Source organism: Chelonoidis abingdonii, chromosome 12 (assembly GCF_003597395.2).
Source record: "Chelonoidis abingdonii isolate Lonesome George chromosome 12, CheloAbing_2.0, whole genome shotgun sequence".
In the NCBI taxonomy this organism is placed as follows: Eukaryota; Metazoa; Chordata; order Testudines; family Testudinidae; genus Chelonoidis; species Chelonoidis abingdonii.
Window position 1 is genome coordinate 900,265 of NC_133780.1, and position 19,658 is coordinate 919,922.

Consider the following 19,658-nt stretch of genomic DNA (forward strand, 5'->3'; position numbering starts at 1 on the left):
GCGGGGTCCTGGGGAAGCCACAGGGTCCTGCACCCCCACTTTGCAGTCAGACGTGACTCTCAGCCAGCCAGTAAAACAGAGGTTTATTCGATGACAGGAACAGGGTCTAAAACAGAGCTTGTAGGTACAGCGAACCAGACCCCTTGGCCGGATCGATTCTGGGGGTCAGTGAGCAAGACCCCCGGGTCTGCACTTCACTCCTCGTCCCCAGCCAGCTCCAGACTTACAACCCCCTCCAGCCCCTCCTCTCTGCTCAGCCCCTTTCCGGGGCCAGGAGGTCACCTGATCTCTTTGTCTCCAACACCTTCAGCTGGCACCTTTGCAGAGGAGGGGCCCAGGCCATCAGTTGCTAGGAGACAGAGCGCCAGGCATTTAGGTGCACTGGCCCTTTGCTCTGCAGCAATCACACCCCTTATTCCACCACCTAGATACTTAAGAACTGCCTAGGGGACACTGAGGCACCAACACAGTATTCAGAGCAAACATTAAGAACAGTCCCAGTTCATCACACTTGCACAGACCCAGAGCCGCTGGGACTGAAAGCGCCGTGGTCTGCGTGGTGTTAGCTGGGTCTGTCTGTACGTGGCTCTGGAGCTAGCAGCTCTGATTCAAACAGGATCCAGATTCATTCAGATGTGATGGAGCCATTAGGCTTTACCGGCTCCCGGCTGCAACGGCACCAAGAGGGGACACCCCAGGCCTCGGCCTGTGAATCCTCCTGCATTGACTGGAGTTTTCAGTTCTCAGCAACAGGGCGGTTTGGCTCGCTGGGACAGCAGAGCCTGGCGCTGGGAGGGGAGACGGGCTCAGACAGTCACAGCAAACACCCCGACAGGTGAGGGGCACACCAGAGACAGGGCCTTTATTCCAGGGGTTCAGTGACACAAACTAGTCCAGCAGCTCTCACGCTTTCCAGACTGTCCCCGTTTCCGAAGGCAGATTGTCTTGTGGCCCCCAAGTTTCACCTCACTTAAAAGTACTTAAAAATCAGACATGAAACTACAGACGTGTCACAGTCACACTATTACTGAAACATTTCAGAGTGGCAGGCGTGTCAGTCTGTATCCGCAAAAAGAACGAGGAGTCCTTGTGGCACCTTAGAGACTAACACATTTATTTGGGCAGAAGCTTTCGTGGGCAGAAGCTCCTGAGGTCCCTTCCAACCTTGATATTCTGTGATTCTGTGTCACAGCCCGCTTCCTCGGATGCATGGAGTGAACAATACAGTAGTTCCTTTTTACCGTATAATTCTAAGATACAGTAATTGGAATATAAACATTGCACTTACATGTCAGTGCTCTGTACATTACACCGAGCCATAGAAACAGTCACAGTATGAAACTGTACTTTGCACTGCTTTCACGGGTGTTTCTTGTGTAGCCTGCTGTACAACTAGGGAAATATCCAGCGGAGTTGATGTGCCCCCTGGCAGGTCTCTGTGACCCCCCAGGGGTGCGCATCCCCTGGTTGAGAAATCAAAGGGTCTCTGCCCCACACAGCAGCTTTCACTGTAAGTCTGACAGATCCCAGGTACTTAACCTGTTGTACTTAAAATACTGGACAGGATCTTTTCAGGGGGAATAAGGCAAAGCCCCACATTTCTTGGTAATACATGTATCAATCTGCACTGTATCATCTGCATATGATCCATATCACACTCACACACACACACACAGGGCCATTCCGTCTTGTTGTTACCAATTAGTTGCTCCCCTTAGCTGCACTGGCCAGGTGAGTTAGAAGGGGGAGGGGTGGAGCCGGGGTCCTCTGCAAGACACCTCCCCTTTATAGCAGCTTCCTTCTGCAAATCTGCACCAGCTCCAAAATCTGTGTCTGTGTCGGTTGGTCCTTTGTGCTGCTTGTCTCTGGGTGTTGTCCCAATACTGCAACGAGGGTGTTTCCAAAAGCAGGTGCTGGCTTCTAACCCCCGAGGCCGTCAGTGTGTCTGAGCTTCTCTAGTGAGCCCACTGGGCACGTTTTATTGTCCTTGGGTCTGGCTTCCAGCCCTTCTCCAAGGGGTGCAGCTGTCTGGAGGTGCTGCCTTCCAAGCCTGGCTCATCCACACCTTGTTCATTCAACAAGGCAATTGATTAAAAGGAGAGTGGGGGGATCTTATTCTACTCCTAGCGAAAAGCCATTTTTTTAACAATATACCAAGGCTCAGTACAAAGATTTCTTTATAAGGATCTGATACAAAGTTGTAGGAAAACAGAGGCATAATACAAAGGCATATGAAAGTTATGTGAAGATGCTTAATGCAGGGATTTATCCACAAACCCACCACAGCCCCCACGAGGCAGCCGAGCGTCACACCCGGGGCCTGGGCGCTGAGGCAGAGGGAAAGGGGGAGGGATTCAGTCCAGGTCACACGGGCTGTCAGCGGCCGAGGGGTGGGAGACCCCAGGAATGACTCCAGGCTATATGATGCCCGTTGGGGGGTCCCCGTTGTTGGGCAGGGCAGGAACACCCACGAGGAGGAGCTGCTGAGCTTCTGGATGGCGACTCGCCTCTCCCACACGTGGGGCTGCCGACCCTGCAGGAACGAGATACAGAGAGTCAGGGGGAGCCCAGAGCCTCCCCTTTTCTGGCAGTGCCTGCCCAGGAGCACCCCCTTTCTCTACTGGCGCCTCTGCAGGAGCCGTGTCTGTTCATAGGGTTCAGGGCTGACACTGGAGAGGGACCCCCTTCAGCCAGACAGGGGCTCCCCCCACCCTCGGGCCGTTCTCCAGATCCCCCCACAGCAGGGCCAGATGGGGTGAGACGCTCCATACCCAGCAGGATCAGTCCCAGCTCTGCCTGGGCAGGGTGGGGGAAAGAAGAGGGAGTTCCCAGGCTGGTTCATTGCTCCCCACCAAGGGGAGCAGGTGCTCAAAGCTCCCCCATTCTGCCCCCAGACTGGTCTGCTAGAGGGGCAGGGCCTGGGGGGCTCTGGGCCTATGGCCGGGGGGAGCCGCCCGCCCAGAGAGCAGCCAGCGCCCTGGGCTGGAATCACCACTTACCTAGTGAGCCGGTGTCACACCCAGAGTCACTGCCTGTGGGAGGGAGAAGGGGGTTAGCACTGGGCAGGGGGCTAGTTCCTGGCTGATTCCCCAACCCCACACCAATGGGATCAGACTGGGGTGAGCAGAACGCTCAGAGGCTGTGACGTTATGAGTGTAATCTAATATCTCATTGAAAGGTGACAGGGCCAGAAAGAGTCAATTAACTCACCTCACCGACTGACCTGACCCATGGGTGAACCTTAAGGACTGGTTAGCAAGATATGTAAGTGAATAGAGCTTTGAAATGCAAGTCTGCATTGTTAGAGATAGAAGGGGAGGTGTTTGCTCAGGTCTTGGGATGTCAGCAAACAAGTCTTGTCTATCGCTATAGTTTTAATTCAAAGATCAAAAAGGAATATTAGCATTTAAGATGATACTTGAGTGAAATAGGATTAGTGTCTATGTGTCTCTCTGAAGGTTGTGGTAACCTGGATCTGAACTGTTTAATGGATAAATTACCCTGTGCTAATTGCCAGGATGTTTGGGAGAAGGAGTTAAGCCTATTGTTTTCTCAGGCTGAAAGGCTGCTGGAAATGTATAAGAAGCCTGGGACACGATCCTCTTTCATCTCAGATCTGCTTTGGGTTTCAAGAAGGGGAACCTTAAGCCACAAGGATTGAGATCCCCAGTCACTGCTGGAAGCCACCCTGAATACGGACATTGGACTATAACTATAGACTTATTTCTAAAAGGACTTTTGGCAACTACAAGCTCACTCTGCGGCATCTGAACCTCAAGAATTGAATTCAAGTTGTCTGTATATTGATCTTTTAACCAACATTCTCTCTCTTTTCTTTTCTAATAAATTTTAGCTTAGTTAATAAGAATGGCTATAAGGTGTATTGTGGGTAAGATCTAAGTTATAATTGAACCTGGGTATTTGGCTGATCCTTTGGATTGGAGAACCTTTTCTTTCATATGATATGAAGTAAGATTTTCAGGAATCATCATCATATCTGAGGTGTGTCTGGACGGAGGCCTGAGGCTGGGCACTTTAAGGGAACTGCATTGTTTAAACTTCTAAGTAACAGTGAGGTACTACAGAAGCAGTTTTTGTGCTGGTTGGTAAATATAAGTATTGAAATAACCACAGCATTTGGGTTTGTCTGCCCCGTTTTTTGCAGTTCACCCTGATTGAGTGACCTCAGCTGGCTCCCACAGGCAGCACCATCACAGAGGCCAGAATGGCCCAGCCCAGGGACATAGCAAGGATCAGAAAGGGGCAAGGGCCGGAGCCAGGCAGACCAATTCTGGATAATAATCCTCATAACGCACCAGGCTGGAGGCTGGGTGGGGGAGCACAGGGACCCAGCTGGGTTGGGAATGGCAGGGGGTTCAGGATCTGAGGTCCTGGTATCTGGTTCCAGCCCAGCTTTGTTGTGGGGGTCACCCTCAGCCCCACTCCTGTCCCAGTTCATATAGGGGTGAGGTACAATGTGCTCTCAGACATTGTGGGCTGCAGCCCGCCCCCCTTCCCCCCTGCGCACACACCACAGGCCCCCGCCCCCCGAGTCCCCACAGCCTGGAATGACCCTCCTCCCCTTGCAGAGGGAACCCACCCCCGGTGGGGACTGCAGGGCACCCTGGGGCAGGGCCTGGGGAAGGTGTCTCCCCATAGAGGTCTCTGTTACCACAGCTGATCCCCGGGAGGGGCTGAACCCCAACACTTACCCTGTTGGATCCTTTGCTGGATTCTTTGTCGCTGGCTGTGGGGGAGAGGGGACAGGGTCAGTGTCTCCGAGCCCAGGGGGTCAGTGTGCTCCTGGGGTCACGGCCCCCCTCGAGGGGTGCCAGCCACACCCATCCTGTTAGACCCCACCCTCCGCAGGGGAGCTGCCCTGGGAGCCTCAGACCATCACTGCCGGCTCGGCCTGGGGGCCCTGACCCCGAGGCTGGGTGAGAAGGACCCATGTGGCAGGGCCCCACGGTGGGATCTCAGGGACCATCCCTCCCAGCTCTGCCGGGGGGAGCCTGGCCCCAGAGAGGGGAAAGAGGGGCCCCTGGTTACTGCTCTGCTCACAGATGACCCTCCTGGGGAGTGCAGGGTGAATCGCCAGTCTCATTCACAGCCCCCCGCCCCCCGAGATCCCACCCCCACCTAGTCTCCCTGCTGGGGCCTCTGACCGGGAACTGAAGGGTTAACGGGTCACCCCTCCTGCTCCATCATTAACCCCTTACCTTCCAGAGAGGAGCTGGAGTGCCGGTTGCCAGCTGTGGGGGGACAACGGGGGTTAGTGTCTCCTGAACCGAGACAGACGTCTCCCTAGGAATCGATTCCACCCTCGCCCCCTACCCGCCCCCGGCCCACGGCTCACCACCCCCCGGCCTGCCCTAGACAGGGAACAGCATCACCCAGAGCTGCCCCGGGGCAGAACCAGCCAAGACACCCCCCCCACCTGGCATGGCTCAGCCCGGAGACCAGGGGGCCTGCACCCCACAGAGCCGGGGGCATATCACGCGATGCAGGGAATTGCGAGTGACTGGCTGAGCAGGGGGTGATGCGGTGTTAGCACCCGGACCTTGAGAGCCCGGTCCCAGGGGAGGGTTCCTGGGCTGGGCTGTGCCCCATCCTCACACCTGCCAGCAGCACCAACGGGCTCACACTCACCCTGAGCTGGAGTGTATCTGGCTCCAGTTTTCCCTGCAGAGAGAAGGCAGATTGCAGTGAGTGCGGCCGCTCTCGGGGCAGGAACCGGCTCCGATCCGTGTTCCCAGCCCAGCACAGACCCCGGGGGCTCAGGGCGCGACTCAGTGTCCCAGGGGAAGCCGGGCGTAAGGAAGGCAACAGAGAGACCCAGCACCATCTGCCCTGTCTCTGGCTCCCCCGTCTCTGGCTATGGCCCAGCAGCAGCCCCCAGCAGGGCCTCTGGCCCAGCCCCCCGCAGGGCAGTCACACAGTGACACACAGGGGTCTGCATTGCTCCCACCCCCGGGGCCCCATCGCAGCCTCACAGTGACAGGTGGCTCCCCAAGGTCTGGCACCACCAGCCCCCCATTACCTGAGCACCGCTTCCTCCAGAGAACAAACCCAACTGCGCCTCCAGTGAGCAGGGCAGTGACAGCGACAGCCCCAATCAGCGCAGGGAGCAGGGCCGAGTGGGACGGGGGCTCTGCAAGGGAGCAGGGAGTGAGAGACCCCCCTAAACACCACGTCCTTCCCATCCTCCATTCCCACCCCCCATGGCTGTCTCTTTACCCTGCCCCGTGCTCCGTACCCCCGCGGTGAGTCTGTTCTGGGAACGTCCATTATTCTTCAAACCGCAGCGGCCAGGGGAAGCAGGCGCCCTTCCCTGCTCCTTCCCGAGTGTCTCCTCTCCCCAGGGCCCAGACCTCGCGTTCCCTTTTCAATCCTTTGTTAACAGGGCTTTTAAACTCCCGCTAACTCACAGGGGCCTGGCACCAGGCTCGCCGTGTTCTCAAACCCGCTTCATCTCCAGCCAACGTTTCAGTGCCTGGGACCTCCGGCCCAGGCTGGGATCCAGGCTGGCTCCACGGTTACACCCCGGCCAGGCTGGGATCCAGGATGGCTCCATGGTCACACCCCAGCCCAGGCTGGGATCCAGGCTGGCTCCGCGGTTACACCCCAGCCCGGGCTGTAGTCATACCCCGCTTCATTTATCAGCTCCCTCTGGCTTTCCGGGGTGCCCCCTGCCTCTGGTTCCTGTCTTACCCTCCTCCCCTACTACCCACAGGCCCTGCCTGGCCTGCGGCTTCGCTCATTTTCTCCACCTGGAGAGGTGAGTGAAGTGTGTTACCGGTGGGGCTGTAGGGCCAGTCGCCCTGTGACACCCCCACCATTTCATCCAGTGTCCAGACATGCCCCCAGGCTCACCCCACACGGCGACGAACGGCTCGGCCAGGCTCTCGTGCTCCACGTGGCAGTGGTACAGGCCTCTCTCCTGGGGGTCGATCTTCACCGTGGCCCAGGCATAGTAGGTCCCGTCCCCATTGGGCAGGACGCCCCCTCGCCACTTCTCCTGCTTTCTCCTCCCCCCGTTTTGCAGCCAGATCAGGGTGATGTCCTGGGGGTAGAAGCCATGGGCCCGGCACCAGAGGGTGGTGGGGCCGCCGGGGGCGTCTCTGCCGGTGACCCGCACGGCCGGGCGCTCTGGGGAGACGAGGGGGCAGACGGGGAGGTGTCACATTATTGACTTGAACTGGGACCATATAGAACATGGTTGCAACCAAAGTCCTGTAGTGGCACCAAATCTTGTGTAAAGGGGGTCAAATGAGGTGTCTAAGACAAGGTTATGGGTTGCTGGTTGTGGTGATGTTGTCTATATGTGTGTATCATTTTTGTAGTTGAAGTTACGAGTACTGGCTCTATACTGTCTGTATTGCAAACTTATGCTGTGCTTCTGCGTTACATCCCAGACATCAGCCTAGGGTGGCAGACAGGGTGCCTTCGGCGGCTTGACTGTGGATGGTCCGCTGGTCCTGCAGCTTTGGTGGACCCTCCATAGGCGTGCCTGCGGGAGATCCGCCGAAGCCGTGGGACCAGCGGTCCCTCTGTGCTTGGGGCGGCAAAATGTCTAGAGCCACCCCTGCTCCAGACTCCATTTTGCTGTAATTTTTCACAATAAGGACAAAGAGGTTCTTATACCTGGAAAAGCCTTTATAAGGCTGATGCCTCATTTCCATCTTGTCTTCAGTCCTGCTTCTTATCTCTGGAGGGACTTTGCTACAAACTGAAGCTCTGCACAAAGGACTGATGACCCATCCCAGCGGGGGATGTTCCAGAGACTCGATTTGAACCTGCAGTTTACTCCATCACTGCTACAAGCCTGAACTAAGAACTTTGCCATTACTGTTTATTCCGTTTAACCAATTCTAGCTCTCATCTCTATTTCTTTCTTTTTATGAACAAACCTTTACATTTCAGATTCTAAAGGATTGGCAACAGCGTGATTTGTGAGTAAGACCTGACGTGTATATTGACCTGGGTCTGGGGCTTGATTCTTTGGGATCAAGAGAACCTTTTTTCTTTTCCTGGGGTGTTGCTTTTCATAACCATTCGTCCCCAGGACGAGTGGCCCTGGTGGTGATACTGAGAACCTGGAGCATCTAAGGAAATTGCTTGTGTGACTTGTGATTAGCCAGTGGGGTGAAACCGAAGGCCTCTTTGTCTGGCTGGTTTGGTTTGCCTTAGAGGTGGAAAACCCCCAGCCTTGGGCTGTAACTGCCCTGTTTTAAGCGATTTGTCCTGGATTGGCACTCTCAGCTGGGTCCCGCCAGAACCAGCATCGTTACAAGAGGCTACTGGGTTAGGGCCTGTGAGCAGCACCCGGGTCCCTTAGCCCCCCCATGGTGCCAGTCATTGGAAAGCAGGAGAGGTGAGAGCCTGGGAAACACCCCACAGGGTCCTGCCCCGCACAGGAGCCCAGGGGAGAGGGGACCTGCCTGGGGAGGAGTCTCTGCACCCTGCCGCCACGGCACAGAAGTGGACCCCCCAAAAGGCTCAGCTGACCTCTAGGAGTCTTGCCCTTTAACCGAGCCCTGGGTCAATATAATTAGTGCCTCAGACAGGCCAGGGAGTGGGCAAGTCTTTGCAGGGGGAGGTCCCCCCACCCGGGTGGGCTCCCTGCCCCCCTCACCTCTCCTCTGCAGCGTCTCCTTCCCGTAACCCAGGTATTTCTGCAGCCACTCGACACATTTCCGCTCCAGATAGTCCCGCTGCTGCTGGCTCAGGTGCCGGTCGGCCTCCATCTTCCCCTTGGTGATCTCGGCCTCCTTGCTGGGTGCCACCCAGGTGTGGGTGCGGGTGTCGTAGGAGAGGAAATCCCGCCCGTCGTAGCCGTACTGCCGGAAGCCCCCCGCGCTGCCGTCCGCCCGCAGCTGGCACCCGTACGTGTACTGGAAGGTGTGCAGGCCTGGAGAGACGCACGGAGCCGGGTGAGGCCACAGCTCCGGCCACGGCGCCTGACGTGGCTCGTTAGACCTGACTCGGGGCCACGGCCCCTCGACCCCTCAGCCCCTCGCTGCCCCTCAGCCCTTCGCTGCCCCCACGGCCCCTCGCAGCCCCCATGGCCCCTCGCAGCCCCCATGGCCCCTCGCTGCCCCTCAGCCCCTCGCTGCCCCCACAATCCCTCACTGCCTCCATGGCCCCTCGCAGCCCCCATGGCCCCTCACTGCCCCTCAGCCCCTCACTGCCTCTCAGCCCCTTGCAGCCCCCACAGCCCCTCGTGGCCCCACAGCCCCTCATTGCCTCCATGACCCCTCACTGCCCCGACACCCAGCCGCCGCAGACAACCCCAGGGCAAGTCTCTTGTGCTGCTGCTGCACTCAATTCCGAGTGAGGGTCGGGGACACGGCTCGGCTAGGGGCTGGGTTTAAGGTTGGGAATATGGCTCAGCCAGGGCGAGGGTCGGGGTTATGGCTTGGCCCAGGGTCGGATCACCATTAGCCCTGGGGCCGGGGGCCGGTCACAGCTCAGCCAGGAGTCAGACAAGGGTCACTGTTAGCCCAGGGGTCGGGCCTGAGTCACAGCTCCGCTCAGCACTGGGACTGGGGTTACCCTGAGGCCAGGGCTGGGGTGATGGCTGGTTCCTCCTCTGTGCAGGGTGATGGGCACTGCTCAGTGCAGGGCGAGGGCTGGGGAGATTTACGGCCAGCGCTGGGGCTGGGACTGGGGTTACGATCACTGCTCAGCCGAGAGCTACGGTCCCTGCCGGGCCCGGGGATGGGGTCCCTGCTGGGGATGGGGACAAGGGATGGGGTCACTTCCAGGCCTGGTGACGGGGTCACCATGAGGATGGGGGTCCGGGCTAGGCCCGGGGATGGGGGTCACTTCCAGGCCTGGTGACGGGGTCACCACAGGGATGGGGGTCCGGGCTAGGCTCGGGGACGGGGTCACTGCCAGGTCTGGGAACGGGGTCACCACAGGGATGAGGGTCTGTGCTAGGCCCAGGGATGGGGTCCCTGCTGGGGATGGGGTCACCATGGGGATGAGGGTGCATGCTAGGCCCAGGGACAGGGCCACCACAGGGATGAGGGTCTGTGCTAGGCCCAGGGTCACTTCCGGGGATGGGGACAAGGGACAGGTCACCGCCAGACCTGGGGATGGGGGATGGAGTCACTGCTTAGGCCCAGGGATATGGAACAAGGTCACCACCGGGCCTGGGGTCACCGCTGCGGCCAGGGATGGAGGATGGAGACAGAACAGAGTCTCTCCTAGGTCCCGGGCACTGGAGTCCCTCCTAGGTCCGAGGCTCTGGGGTCCCTCCTAGGTCCTGGGCGCTGGGGTCACCGCCAGGCCCCACGGCCCGGCCCCTCACCCCTGCTCTGGTTGTAGCGCTCCATGGCGATGCGGACGTTGCCGTTGAAGGCCTCCTGCCAGCCCTTGGCGATCCAGGTCTGCCGGGCCCAGTACTCGGGCCCCTCGGCCTGGATCCAGGGGGCGCGGGGCTGGGCCACCTTCCCCTCGCTGTCAAAATGGAAGAAGAGCTGGTCGTCCAGGTACCCGACCACAGTGAACTGGGGCAGCCCCGGGCCGGCCTCCGACACCGCCGTGTAGAAATAGCGCAGCGAGTGCGGGCCTGGGTCTGCGGGGAGAGAGACCCTCCCGTCAGCCAGCAGCCCCCAGGGCAAGCCGGGACCCCACCCCACACTGCAGGGGGGAGAGAGACCCTCCCGTCAGCCAGCAGCCCCCTTCCCCGTCCAGCTCCCCAGCCAGCAGCCCCTTTCGCCCAGCCCCCAGGGAGAGCCGGGACCCCACCCCACACTGCGGGGGGGAGAGACCCCTCCCGCCTCATCAGCCAGCAGCCCCTTTCGCCCAGCCCAGCCCCCGGGGAGAGCCGGGACCCCAATCCACCCTGCAGGAGGGGAGAGACTCCCCCGCCCTATCAGCCAGCAGCTCCCTTCTGCGACCAGCCCCCAGGGCGAGCCGGGACCCCACCCCACACTGCAGGGGGGGAGAGACCCCCGCCCCATCAGCCAGCAGCCCCTTTCGCCCAGCCCAGCCCCTGGGGCAAGCTGGGAACCCACATTTCAGGCAGGAGAGACCTGCCCCACAGCCAGCAGCTCCTCAACCCCTGTCCCATCCCAGCCCCCGGGGAGAACTGGGACCCCACCCCTCACTCTCTGTTGGTCCATGCAGTGCTCAGCGTGATGAAGGGCCCAATCTCAGTTGAGCAGGGTCCACACAGCGCCTGGCATGATCAGGCCCCTCATCCTGACTTCTGGTCCCCATAAACATTCATTAACAGCAGCAATTAGTGTCTGGCAGCCTCACCCACCTCATGCTGGCCGCTCGCCAGATGGGGGATCGAAACCACAGGGTGGGGGCTAGACAGGGTGTTGGGGGAGCAGCAGCCATCACTGCAAAATCCAGTGTCCCATAGGGAGGGGGATTGGAGGGGAAACTGAGGCATGGCCAGAGGTCATGACATGCCTAATGACGTGGGGAAGGAAGTGGGGCAGGGCTGACCCTGAACCAGGGGTTCCTATAAACACAGACTGAGCTCGGCTGGGAATGGAGCCCTGTTCCCTGTACCCCCCCATAACAACTGGCAGGGATCCCCACTCTCTGCAGCCATACCCCTCCCTGGGATACCCCCTTTTTTCCCAGGATGCCTGGCTAGAGGGTTCGGGGGGCGGGATACCAGTGCTCAGCTAGCCACCTGGGGCACAATTCTGGCCTCACATTAGTTTTACAGCCCCCGGTATCAGCGGCTCACTCCTGATTCACAGCCAGGCGGCTGAGAGCAGAATTGGCCCTTGGGGGGGGGTCTGCATTTGAGCCCCCAAACCCCTCACCCCAATACAAGCATTTCCTGCCCCCTGGCGCATCCCCCTCGATGCCCCCCAGCACAGGATCCTGCCTCTCCCCCCGAGCTGGGGGTAGTACCCCAATACTCACGGGAACAGCCCCCTGGGATGGCGAAGACCCCCAGCAGGAGGAGGGGGAGGGGGACAGGCACAGCCATGCTGAGCCCAGTCGCTCTCCCCCCTACATTGGCCGGGATGCTCCCCACTGGGCTCCCAAGCAGACCGACTCTCTGGGTGCACTCTGCCCCTGGCCTCGTCCCCGGGACTTTGCCCCAGGAAGGGCTGGGCCAGCCAAGAAAGTCCCACAAGGGAGCGGCTGCCCCATCCCCTGGAACCGAGCAGAGCCCCGCTGTCAGCTGGAGACGGAAAGTGAAAGTGTCACAGAGGGTGGCACCTCCCCCCATAGGGTAAACACCTGGCTGGGCAGGGAGGTATAATGGTTAGAGCTGGGGAGGGGCTGGGAGCCAGGACTCCTGGGTTCTCTCCCTGGTTCTGGGAGGGGAGTGGGGGTCTGGTGGGTTAGAGCTGGGGAGGGCCTGGGATCCAGGAGGGGAGGGGAACAGCCTCTGGCCCCCAGTGTCTGGGTCTGGCCCGGCAGCAGCTGCCCGCGGGGGCTCTGTCTCAGCCAGTCGCACAGCACTGGGGTCTGGATGCTGCCCCCCTGGGTGGCAGGGCCCAGCCTGTCCACAGTTCCCCGTCCCAGGCTCCCTACCTGAGCGTCTTTCTCCAGCTGGCGGCTCCGGCAGTGACAGTCACCCCAGTGCCCAGCCCCAGAGGGGCGCCCGGCTCTGGGAGCAGGGGGGTGGGGGAGATCCCAGAATCCCGTCCCCTGTTACCAGTCAGTCCCCATCACCCATGGGCCAGGCTCACCCCCTCCCTCCAAACGCCCCCTCGTACCCCAGCCAGCAACCACCCCCCAGCCTCATCCCACACAGTGACACAGACCCAGAGCGAGGGGCCCAGAGGATCACAGGGGCAGGGGTGCCCCAAAGGGGTGGGAGGAAGGGCAGGCTGGATGCAGAGTGGGGGGGTGAGTGTTCCCTCGGTTCCTGGCCCCCCTCACCTCTCCACTGCAGCTTCCCCCCCTCCCATCCTCCAGGTGTTTCCTGAGCCCCTCACAGACCCACTCCAGGCTCAGCCTCGCTCCATTGGCATGGGGGGGGGGGTTCCCTCTCTTCACCTCCAGCCCAGTGGGGGGGGGGTCAGGGCTGTAGCCTCCCCGTAGTGTCTGTGCTGTGGGACCCCCCCCTGCCCGGTGCTGCCTGCTGCCCCGCTTTCCTGGCCAGGCCTGTGCTGGAGGGTGAGAGGGTCTGGAATCCACCCGGGGGGCACCAGCCTGCATCGACCCCCCATCCAACCCCCCAGACCTTGGGGGAAAGGCATGTCTGGGTCCAGCTGTACCCAGCTGGCTCCCGTCCCTGCCTCAGGGTGAACCAGATCTGAGCTCAGGTACAAACCCCAGCCTGGTTCCAGGGGTGGCTCTGACCCCGTTCACACTAACCCCCCGGCATCCTGCCGCGTCGGAGCCCACGGAGCTACCTTAGCCGTCGATATTACCCAGCAGGAATCCACAGGCCTGTGTCCTGCAATACGGGGGGCCCTTATCCTACACAGAGGTGCTGGGGTTGCTGCCCTGGACTCACTCCCAGTGTCTCCGGGTGACTCCCCCGATGGTCCCGTTCAGCAGCGCACTTTGCCCGTTCATCACCCCAATCTCCCATCCCGCCCCACTGCACCTGATCCACTGTCTGTGCCATGGGACGAAGCTCCCCCAACCCTCACAGGGAGGAGACCCCCCAAGAGCAGCTCCCTGAGCTCTGCACTTTCTGGTTTCGTGTTCACCGGGACGGTGAGAATCCCTCCTCCCCCAGCCCCAAAGTGCCCTGAGAACAGACTAAGCTGTATGACAGGGGAACTCCCCCTCCCCGGCAGGGACTGGCTGAAGGGAGACGTTGCTCCAGCAGGGACAAAGATACCCCCAGTCCAGTCACCATCTATGGAGAGCAGCCCAGCTGGGCGGTCAGTGAAATTCAGGGGGCAGAGCTGCTGGGGGCTGGGCCATCCAGCTAGGGAAGGGGATTAAAATTAAGTAGCTTTTACACAGCTCTGAGAGACGCTCACTGCACCAGGGAGCTGGGCTAGTCCTGTCCCTGCTCTGTGCCTCAGTTTCCCCTCTGTAGGAGAAGGATAACAATATCTACCTCTGGAAGAGCTTGGAGATCTGTGGGTGACAAGCCCTGTGGAGGGGCTGAGAACCGCCCAGGGGCTGCAGGACTGGGCCCCGGATTTGAAGCGTTTATATAACAAGTAGCCATGACGATGAAACAAGCCTTTATTTTCAGGGTACAAACATCTCATCTGTAACTAGCAGACGGGCTCTGGAGATCAGTTTGCAGAAACCTCCAGCCTGTGCATGACAATAGTGCCTGCCAGCCAGTCACAGCCCAGGGCCCCGGTGCGAGGCGCTGGACAGACGCCCTGCCCCAAGGAGCTGGCAATCTACACAGACAGCACAGTAACTGCAGCAGGGGACACTGAGGCACAGAGATGGCAGATGCCAAGTGGCAGGGCTGAGAATAGAACCGGAGTCTCCTGAGGTTATGACTAGATCCTATTCCCCACCTGCCTTTGGGCTAAGTTCCTGTGCCAGAAACACACAGCTACGAAGCCATTTCAGTGGTTTGCCCGGACCTGGGTTCCACCCATCCTGGGCTCATCATTGACTCCTGGTGACAGGCAGAAGCAATTCAGACACGGAGTTAACCCCAGGGTGAAGGATCTGTCATGGGGGGGTGGCAAATGGGAGAACTATGGGGCACGTTAAGGATGAAGCTCAAGGGGTTACAAGGAGTAACTCAGTCAGGAGTCCGGTTCTGGGCATTTGTGGCCCAAACCCAGAACCACCAGGAGGTCGCACTAGGTTGTCAAGAGTCACTGAGAGCCGGCCATAAAACAGCAGGGAAAGGCTATTGTTTCAGTGCCATGCACAACTGGCCTGTGGAACTCACTGCCACAAGATGCAGCTGACACTAAGAGCTTAGCAGGATTGGATGCTCCTGTGGCTAAGGAGAGCATCCAACGCCGAGTGTTTTTTTAAAAACTGAGCCCTAGAAACAGGTTATTCCACAATTGTCCACTAGGGGGCACCCTACACCTGGAGAGCTGGCACTGGCCAGTGGCAGAGACGGGATACCGGGGTAGATGGGCCCGTGGCAGGGCCATGCCCCGTTGTGGCACAGTGCAGCCCTGCCGGCAGCTTGCCCTCAGTCCCGTGCCAGTTCCCCCAGTAACACGTTCGCTGCCGAGTACTCAGCGTAACGTTCCCCTTCCCGGGGCGCCGTGTGCAGAGTCTATGAAATAGCCTCTATTGGCCCTTCCGGCCTAGACCTTTCCCTCTTGCGGTTCCCAACTCCCCCTAGCTCTGGGCTCCAGGCCCCTCTGAGCCAGGGAGCCTGTCTGTGCCCCTGCAGCCCCTGGCCTCTCTGGGGAGGCTTTTCCAGGGTCCACCTCCTGCCCTGCTCCCACAGCTCATCGCCCTGGTAAGGATCCCCCAGCCCTCCTCCGTGGGGCCATCCTCTGATTCCCACAGGTACCCCTGGCCCACTGCACAGAACTGCTCCTCTCACCCGGCCCAGAGTCAGCTGACAGCTGGGTTTTCTCCTTGTCGGGCCTAGAGGGTTAAATCTCACCCCTGAATAGGCAGTGCTGATGTTTAGTCTAATGGAACAGCTGGCGTGAAACCAGGCCCAGAACAGGCTAAAGGGCAGAATCACCTTTCCCTGAACCTGCCCTGTAAAGACTGTGTAACTGCCTTTTCCCTCCTCCTTCCTGAGCCAGAGCCCCCCTGGAGCCAGGGAGTGAGTACTTCTCTCTGAAGAGGGCACAGAGCAGTGAGACGAGATGGCAACCAGACACCCCCACGCTCCAGCATTCGAGAGAGTCAGCTACTCATCCACCCCTCCCTTGTGCTTGGACAGCGCCTACGCGGAAGCCACGATCCTGGGCTAAAACATCGACCGAATCAGGCATAAGATGCAATTCGATCATGGGCTCCAGACAGGTTTTTGTTTAAACAAAATATGTTCATCGCTCTCGGAAAAGTTGCATGGACGTTTACAAACAAACGCCAAAGCGTAAGTCTTGTGTCACGTTAAACACAGTCCTAGTAGCTAAGACTCGGCCGTACAAGGCACCACAGTCCAGGAGGGATGAGGTCACAGATATTACACCAGATTCCCTTCCTGCTGGGGAGATCTCTCGTCTCTACACTAAACCAGACCCTGGTGCCGTTCTTGTAATGTAAACACTTTGAGATGTACGCCTGTCACGGAGTCACCGGGCGATGCTCGGGAACTGCTCCCCACAAAGCCAGTCAGGACTTTGGGGAGCCTCCTCTCCCTTGGAGCAGACTTGTTCAGGGCAAGAAGCTCACACGTCTTCACCTCCTGGGTCTCTCCTTGGAGCATTCAGCATCCTCTGCCCCTCCGTGGGCTTCCCACAGCGATTCTACCCAGGCGAGTTCCGGGAAGCCACAGGGTCCTGCCACCCCACTTTGCAGTCAACGTGACTCTCAGCCAGCAAAACAGAGTTTATTCGAGGAACAGGATCAGGGTCTAAACAGAGCTTGTAGATACAGCGAACCAGACCCCTCGGTCCGGGTCCATGTCTGGGGTGGCAGTGAGCCAGACCCCTAGTGTCGTGCACTTCACTCCTATCCCATAGCTCCAGGACTAACCAACCCCCCAGCCCCTCCTCTCTGCTCAGCCCCTTTCCCGGGCCAGCGAAGCGTCACCTTGATCCCTTTGTCTCAACACCGGCAGGTTGGCACCTTTGCAAGAGGAGGGGCCCAGGCCATCAGTTGCTAGGAGACAGAGTGCCAGGCATTAGGTGCACTGGCCCTTTGCTCTGCCAGATACGTAAGAACTGCCTAGGGGACACTGAGGCACCAACACAGTGTTCAGAGCAAACATTAGGAACAGTCCCAGTTCGTCACAACGCCAAGAAGTGAATTAACGTCCAAGTTCACACCAAGGTTCCCAGGTTTAAATTAGAATTTAATTCTCAAGGTAACAACTCTCAATTCTTTTTTTGTAACAAAATCCTACAATCTGCCTGAATACATATACCTACATTTGTGTTTGTAATTATTCTTTTTTGTTAGCTTCGAAATAGTGTTTGGTATTGGTAGGCGAGTTAGTGTGGAAATGTATCTTTATATTCTACTGATCTAGAAATGATCTATACAGGAATTGTTATTTTAATTATAAATATATTAAACATTATGAGTTAGAAATAGAATTTTTGCTTATTTTATTAATGTTTTTAAGTTATTTAGGACAATGCCTGGGATAGCGAGAATATTTTAGTTATTGGGAATTAGGAGATTGTTTCGATAATACACCTACAAATTGTTTAAAGTTAGAATCAAATTGGGGAAAACTTCTAAGACTAAACAGAAGGATGGAACGACGTCTCCTCAAATTAAAGTTAAGAACAAGCAGAAAAAAGAACAAACCTTGAAACTCTGCAATTAAGCAAAACTCCCAGGAAATAATTACCACGTTACATCAGAAGCTTTCGTTCTGTGCTGACATGGCGCAGGAAGTAACAACAGAAAGTTGAGCCAAATGACTTTTAAACAACGTGGTCGGTGTGTATTTGAATTAACAATGCTGAAGAAGCCGCTAAGGAATTCCCAAGGGAGGCTGGACGCCCTGGAAAGGTGGATATTTCTGGATCCAGCATGCCAGCTGGGTGGGTAAGAAACCATGCCGTGACATTCTGACCTGCTAAGTGGACAAATCTGCAACTGAATCTGCACCTGTCCCCAAATCCGGGCCTGCCCAATGGGCTGATGATTGACACAATAACGATCTGGTTTTGGAACTGAGCCAGCCCCTCAATACAACTGAACAGAAAAATAACTATATACAAAACGTTGCAAAATCCCAGTTCGTTGGATCTCTCTGCTAAGAGACCCAACTCTCTTCCCCTGAGAGCTGCCTTCATCTAAAGCCCCTGAGGTCTGGCATGCCCGGGCGTCTCACTCCTGACTCGGGAAGAGCTCTCGTACGTAAGCAAAGGTGAGGAACTCTGCCCTCCTGAGAGGGCATCTCTTTTAACTAAAAATCCTTTATGGACGAGAACCTGTGTTTTGGGACCTTACAGGTCTGAAGTCCCAAATACACAGAACCCGAGGAAAGAAAGTGCTTGTCTGACAAGCCAAACCTAACTGTGTAAAATTACAATAATCAATCCCCATCCCCAGCATCACGCCCAGAGACTCTGGACACCAAAAGGAAGATGAGAGAACCCCCTTGAGCACTAAAGGACGGGACGATTGCACAGGCCTTGTTCACTGCGACAGTTCCACAGGCCATTTCTGTGCTTTGCAGGAGCCAGAATTTATCCCTGTAAAGCACAAATCTTCTCTTTTGAGAACCATGACCTGCCTCGTAGTTCAGATTCGTGTCCCAGAAATCCAGACCGTTGTTCTGGATCTTTCCACGGAAATTCTTAAAATTAACAGCATTCACAGATACCAGTAAAATATCCTGGTTCCAAAGAAATGCCAAGCAACACCACACTAAAAGGGGGGGACGGGGAGAGCACTGAAATACCCTTCAGATTTGAAATCTTCTCCTAAGAATCTGTCGGAGTTCCAGGGGTAACTGGAGCACCCTATAACGAGGTGCTGGCGCCTAAATCCCCGTGGTCTCTCACTCGGAGAGCCCTGTAATTGCACAGAAATAACATTTGCATGTTTAGTAGGATAAGACTGATCTAACAGACCAAATTACTGAAGCTACTTTGCTGTTGCTAAAAGAACTAACCGTAGGCTCACAATTGTCCTGCTGGGTATTTCACAATCGCGGGCTGCCCTGCGTGTTGGGAGAGCTCGGCAGCGATTCCTTGTTTAGTGGTTCAGCTCTGTGTTGTCTTATTTAAACTCAGCTCCTAATGTGAAGTGCTACTGAGAACCAGCAACTTCGTTACGTCACTGGTTCTGCTCTGCCCGCAGCCATCCAGTCTCTGCACGTGTGAGTGAGAACTGCCAGAGGGAGACAGGCTCAGATCTCTCCCTGGTAACGTGATACTACCGGTGAGAGCGCAAAGCTCCCCTCTAACTGCCAAACCTCACGTCTGTCTCAGTCGTGGGGCATAAACCCAAGAAAACTTTCACAGTGACTTGAACTGTGGTGGGTGTTTGAACTGCAGAGTCACCGGATGTGTGAATATCTTACACTCCGCACTAGCCTCAGGCCCGTTTCCGAGCACTCTAACCGAGCTTGGTGCTGGTTTCCCTGTGGTTTCAAGTACTAAGAGACGGTTTCTTCTTTTCCTGCATGTCACACATTATATCTAGAGAAAGTCCGACTGCGAGTGAGGTGCACATTGTTCCCACTGAGGGTAACGAACCACTGGAACAATTTGCTAACGGCTGGGGTAGATTCTCCACCCCTGACAATGTTTAACTCGTGACTGGCTGCTTTGCCCCAAGATCTGCCCCATCATTATTTTGGGGAATTTCTATGGCCTGGGTTGTAGAGTGGGTCAGACAGATGATCACAGTGGTCCTGTTTGGCTCGACGTACGTGTGCTTTGCCTGTGACCCTCTGCAGCTAAAGGCCTTGCTGGATGCCCATGACCCGGAGGAGGGACACTCATTCACTCCTCACGCCACCTTCCCCAGCGCCTTGCTTTGCCAGGCGGTTCAGGCCCCAGCCCCATGCACCTGGTCTGAGCCGTGTTACTATCGTCAGCCATTTCCAAACTTCCACCCGCGAACACCGCTGAACCAGAGCTGACCCGTCTGCCCGTCCTGGGCCTCTCCCCAGCCTTTGCAATCCC

At 57.4% G+C, this 19,658-nt stretch overlaps 1 protein-coding gene across 3 annotated transcripts in view; it reads right to left on the minus strand.

Annotated features, from left to right (window-relative positions):
• LOC116821655 (major histocompatibility complex class I-related gene protein-like) overlaps positions 1-12,165 on the minus strand; it is a 28,593-nt gene extending 16,428 nt beyond the window's left edge. The window contains exons 1-6 of one of the 3 annotated variants that reach the window (XM_075071539.1): positions 12,114-12,151; positions 11,899-12,012; positions 10,316-10,582; positions 8,636-8,911; positions 6,041-6,151; positions 5,458-5,682 (exon numbers count right to left, since the gene is read on the minus strand). In XM_075071539.1, coding sequence (XP_074927640.1) covers positions 5,495-5,682; positions 6,041-6,151; positions 8,636-8,911; positions 10,316-10,582; positions 11,899-12,012; positions 12,114-12,132 — 975 coding nt within the window. In that variant the 5' untranslated portion in view covers positions 12,133-12,151 and the 3' untranslated portion in view covers positions 5,458-5,494. Of the gene's footprint in view, positions 1-5,457; positions 5,683-6,040; positions 6,152-6,873; positions 7,150-8,635; positions 8,912-10,315; positions 10,583-11,898 lie in introns of those variants that run through there. The other 2 variants (XM_075071537.1, XM_075071538.1) reach the window with 2 other exon arrangements.
• Positions 12,166-19,658: the final 7,493 nt, after the last annotated feature.